Below are 5,889 nucleotides of genomic sequence, written 5' to 3'. Positions count from 1 at the left end.
TTCCGGATTTGTTATTTCCGAATTTTATAATGTGATTGGCATTAAAAACACGCTCACCTTCAACGAAATTTCCTTTCCGAGGCTTTGTGTCAGCCCAATCACATATTGTGTCAATACTTATCATTTTATCGTAATTTAAAAACTTGGAAATTGCACGGTACACTATAGGAACTACGATAAATTTTCCCTAATCGGAGCCATGTTTTTAGGCTCCTCCTATTTGACGGATCCCAATAGTTCGTGTTCGTTATAATCGCGCTCAAATGTATTTATTTTCCAAAATGATTAATTATTATTCCTAAACACGAAACTTTTCAGAAAAATATTGTTAAATGGAATCAGATGCGTCTTATACTTCCTTTTTCTCATCATATTCTATTTTCTTTTTTCAGAAAGTGGTTTAACATTTTCATTCGACGTCAAGACGACCCTAAATATATCTGACATAACCTTTTATCCAAGTCAGACTACGCACAGTTACGATATTTATGCAACTGCCAGCGATAAGGAAGATATATTATTCCTGAACTTATTGACAGGTAACGATCACGAAGTTTTAATATAGCAGCACTCTTATCTGTTCGGGAAAGTAGGTGATTGTTTTGTGCGAACGAAAGTTAAAAAGAGTGTCTAGTAAGCACAAAATGAAATCGATGGTTTAAAATGAGTTGCTAATCTTCTTCTACAGGATGTTCGGATAATATTTAAATAACACTTTTCTAGGTTTAGGGCTGATGGGAATGATGTCGTCAGGACATAGACATTCATTTCAATTACAGCGTAACATCTTTAAATCTTAATTTTACAAGTATATGTTGTTAATACTATAATATAATAATACTTTTCCATTCGTTTTTTGTTTAGTTAATAGGTAATATTAAGTAGGAGAAGTCGCCAATTTAAGTTTATTTAGGTATATGTATAATAAATACACCAAGTGGACCGATATTTCTAGAAAAGCGAATGTTTAAAGCCGTTTTCTAATTATAGGTAAGGTGGAAATAATCACAGGAGTAGGAAAAGCGAGATCATCCAAACTATCCAAATGGGGCAATCCAAACAGGCCAATAGAAAGCTCAGGTAAGCTTGAGTATATACTATATCAATCGTATCTAAATTCTTTGTATTTTTATAGTAGACATATACGAGGGCGGTTCAATAAATACCCGTGTTAGAAATGAAGACACCTTTTTTTTTTAAATTTGTTTTTTTATTTTTCAACATAGTCCCCTTTTAGAAAGATACACTTCTCCCAACGACCCTGCCATTTTTTTTACCCCTCCAAAAAANAACACGCTCACCTTCAACGAAATTTCCTTTCCGAGGCTTTGTGTCAGCCCAATCACATATTGTGTCAATACTTATCATTTTATCGTAATTTAAAAACTTGGAAATTGCACGGTACACTATAGGAACTACGATAAATTTTCCCTAATCGGAGCCATGTTTTTAGGCTCCTCCTATTTGACGGATCCCAATAGTTCGTGTTCGTTATAATCGCGCTCAAATGTATTTATTTTCCAAAATGATTAATTATTATTCCTAAACACGAAACTTTTCAGAAAAATATTGTTAAATGGAATCAGATGCGTCTTATACTTCCTTTTTCTCATCATATTCTATTTTCTTTTTTCAGAAAGTGGTTTAACATTTTCATTCGACGTCAAGACGACCCTAAATATATCTGACATAACCTTTTATCCAAGTCAGACTACGCACAGTTACGATATTTATGCAACTGCCAGCGATAAGGAAGATATATTATTCCTGAACTTATTGACAGGTAACGATCACGAAGTTTTAATATAGCAGCACTCTTATCTGTTCGGGAAAGTAGGTGATTGTTTTGTGCGAACGAAAGTTAAAAAGAGTGTCTAGTAAGCACAAAATGAAATCGATGGTTTAAAATGAGTTGCTAATCTTCTTCTACAGGATGTTCGGATAATATTTAAATAACACTTTTCTAGGTTTAGGGCTGATGGGAATGATGTCGTCAGGACATAGACATTCATTTCAATTACAGCGTAACATCTTTAAATCTTAATTTTACAAGTATATGTTGTTAATACTATAATATAATAATACTTTTCCATTCGTTTTTTGTTTAGTTAATAGGTAATATTAAGTAGGAGAAGTCGCCAATTTAAGTTTATTTAGGTATATGTATAATAAATACACCAAGTGGACCGATATTTCTAGAAAAGCGAATGTTTAAAGCCGTTTTCTAATTATAGGTAAGGTGGAAATAATCACAGGAGTAGGAAAAGCGAGATCATCCAAACTATCCAAATGGGGCAATCCAAACAGGCCAATAGAAAGCTCAGGTAAGCTTGAGTATATACTATATCAATCGTATCTAAATTCTTTGTATTTTTATAGTAGACATATACGAGGGCGGTTCAATAAATACCCGTGTTAGAAATGAAGACACCTTTTTTTTTTAAATTTGTTTTTTTATTTTTCAACATAGTCCCCTTTTAGAAAGATACACTTCTCCCAACGGCCCTGCCATTTTTTTTACCCTTCCAAAAAATAAGATTTGTCGAACTCTCCAAAATCCCCACTGTCTTGGCGATTACTTCCTCGTTTGAGCTAAATTTATTTCTCACTAGTCATTTCTTCATGGTAGGGAACAAGATGAAGTCGCAGGGAGTCAAATCGAGTGAGTACGGGGTGTGCGGCAGCAAATTCATAACGTAATTCATGCATTTTGGCGGCAACAACCCTGCCGGTGCGTTATCGTGTTGAAAATGCACCCTCTTTTTCGTCAAATGCGTCCGTGTCTCCTTCAATTTTTTATCGAAGCGGTCCAATAATTCACTGTAGTATTGTCCAGTGATAGTTCTTCCTTTTCCTAAAAAATCCGTAAAATGATTTCCTCGGTAACAACGTTTGCCAGGCTTCCTGGTCGCTCCTATCAAAAACGGATCTTTGCCCACGTTTAAATTCGTTGAAGCAATATCTAACTGTGGTCGTAGATGGCGAAATGTCTCCATAAACAGTATCCAACTTTGTTTTCATCTCCTCGCATTTTTTCCCATCCAAAAACAAAAAGCGAGTTACCGAACGATACTGCTCTTTTTCCATCTTAGCGAAAATAACGAAACACGTCTCAGTCGAATGGCTGCCAAATCCAAACTAACCTATCAATCAGTCTGAAATTCGTTTTGGCGCGGTTTGACAGATGGCAGCACACGATGATAACACCAATTTCCCTCAGAAACGTCCTCTGTCTTCAAACACGGGTACTTATTGAACCGCACTCGTATTTGGCAAAATTAATTAAAAAATAATTAAAATAGTTTCATTTGTTTCCTAATTTAACATTTATTTAAAGTATAAACATTTTGTCGTTAATTCTCATTAAAAAAAGTATATACGTTTAATTTGCTACGTACATTTACTAGATTTTCCTAATCATTAAAAAATAAAATTAATGTTTAGGGTAACGTATACAACGTACTTAAGACTCGTCTAGAGTCGCAAAAGCTGTAAATCATTAACTGCATAATTTACCAATCACAGAGACAGTTACCCTACGTCCCTCCCCAGAGGTTAAGTATGATACAACTTGGTGATTTAAGTAAGATAATAATTACAATGCAAAGGAGATTTGAAACAGGAAATTTGGCGAGTCCCTTTAGGTTACATGTTTGTGGCTTTTGTGACTCGAAACAACGGCTTAGCTATATCTGCTTATCAGTTATTATAGAATGATGCTCAAAATTACTTGCCGAATGGAGCAATTGCCGATCGATGATGTAATGAAAATTTTCAGAAAATAATCACTTATCATTGATTAGTTAGGCGACTTCTTATTGTAATGCTCCTATGCTTATGTTAATAAGGAAGTTTTTGTGCTAAATATTTTAACTTCATAGTTTTCAAAACATCTCTCGCACGAACGACTTTACTGTCTATTTATCAGGTGTTTCTTAAATAAGTAGTAGACTATGGAGCATGTTAACTAGATGCAGTAGGGAATCGCATGATGAGTAAAGCAGCGTATCTAAGGGACAAAAAAAGATTGTAAGAAAACTAGAGGTTACAATCCGAAGCCGGTCCTGAGCGTGAATTGGCAACGTACAATGAAATTGCGACTACAACTAAACAGCTACGTTGATGAAGAATGTAAACAGTGACGGTTATGGAACGACTAATAAAATAAATATTAATACCTTATTACCATGCCACTACTCATAATACACTCCGATATATATACGAATGTACAAACAAAAAATGTTAGAACCGCTCGCTAAAAGGCAAGTTTCAAGGCGTTTACCAAAATCATCTTTGAATCGCGCAAAGACCTCCGACATTTGGCTTAATTCATTTGCAGCGATCATCATACGGTCGTGCAAATCATTAGAGTGTTTGATACACGTACCATTTCATGCAACCCCAACAAATAAGCGGATTTAGATCGGCCGACCAAGGTACAGGACCGGTACGTTCGATCCCCAGTGTCTAGAAAACTGTTCGCTTAAGCACTGTTCAATGCAATAGTACTATTCTGCACTGACGTATGACACTGACACACTGATCTACTGCCAATGACTTCTACTGACTACACACATACAGGCCTACAACGTTAAAAGAACAAAGAAGTACCCTAGACTGGCTGTAATATAAACATTAGTCACGCTTAATGTAATCTAACAAAAATAACAAAAAAATACAAAATAAATACAATACGGATGCTGCTAATTACCTGCTGATTGAATGCGGCGTTACACTGTCATATTTCCCTGTGTGATTCCACCAGGGCCGGAGTGATCCTTGGCTGTACTTTCGATTGTGTTTTTCTCGAAAACGGTGAACTTTCGTCCCACCAAATGTTTACTTGCTACTTATTTCAGAAACACCTTGTACACCGCGTCTTTCTCTCTATAACAATATTTTAAATATTATCTAATCATTTTTCTTATGTAAGAAAGAAAGGGGGGTTAAAAATATCTTACTATTACTTAAATAGAGAAAGGGATCAAATTTTTGGGAAAATATCTTTTACGAATTTCAGAGCCCAACGCATTGTTCAACTTTTTTGAAGCAACTTTCTAATTAACATACTAATTAAATGTAAACGCCAGCGGATGAACACAAAATAATTAGTAATAATTTTACTTGTTTTTCGCTCTTAATTGAGAGTACAAACACATGGAATATCTTTAAAATCAGTTTTCGATTGATCCGACCAACCGACCGACCAGTAGCCAGTGTGAGGTGCTTACAGATAACCACCAACTTTTCAGTTGTTCATTACAAGAGAAGTCTTTTAAGAGTGACCTCTAATCAGAAATTTTCTTAACAACCGTGCAGACTTGAATGTCGTTGCTTTCGTTTAAATGTTTCCGTAATCGAATGGAGCTCATACAGGACCATAAGATTTTTACATACCATATTGTCAATTAGCAGTTCAATTTTTTGATGATGTGAAAGCTATACGTAATTCCTGACGCAGGTTTGTTTGGACAATACATGGTGACGCCTGCTAGTGAAGCATTATTCGTAATAAACGGTCAATCAATGACGGTGAACTGTGAAATTGGAGCTGTAAGGCATCCCAGCTCCGTCGTCTGGACCACTACTAAAATTCACTGAACGATATCACATTCTCATTAAGCTCATCACCTTTATTTATATAGCCATTAAAACTAGAAGTAGCATTTAAATGTTACCGAAAATGTTGCCTGTCTAATGGAAAAATAACCTGTGGTAAAAAAATATCAGAAAATAGAGTAATATTTTTGATGTAGAAGTTAGTTCCGTAAATAAACAAATAAGTAGACTATATCACGTGAATTACATGTGTACATCTACCTACAGTAGAATCCGCTTATAATGACATCGAAAGGAAATGACAAACACGTCATACTAAGCGGGCGTCAT

At 35.2% G+C, this 5,889-nt stretch overlaps 1 protein-coding gene across 1 annotated transcript in view; it reads left to right on the top strand.

Annotated features, from left to right (window-relative positions):
• LOC108735198 (follistatin-related protein 5) overlaps positions 1-5,889 on the top strand; it is a 325,521-nt gene extending 319,632 nt beyond the window's left edge. Inside the window, exons 19-21 of the mRNA XM_018467041.1 lie at positions 393-539; positions 991-1,080; positions 5,462-5,889. Of these exons, the coding sequence (XP_018322543.1) occupies positions 393-539; positions 991-1,080; positions 5,462-5,601 (377 nt within the window). The 3' untranslated portion in view covers positions 5,602-5,889. The remainder of the gene's footprint in view (positions 1-392; positions 540-990; positions 1,081-5,461) is intronic.

The sequence above is a fragment of the Agrilus planipennis genome, unplaced genomic scaffold (genome assembly GCF_000699045.2).
Source record: "Agrilus planipennis isolate EAB-ADULT unplaced genomic scaffold, Apla_2.0 scaffold27, whole genome shotgun sequence".
Taxonomy (NCBI): domain Eukaryota; kingdom Metazoa; phylum Arthropoda; class Insecta; order Coleoptera; family Buprestidae; genus Agrilus; species Agrilus planipennis.
The sequence above is the reverse complement of the archived record's forward strand: the minus strand, read 5'-3'. Positions and strand labels throughout refer to the sequence as shown.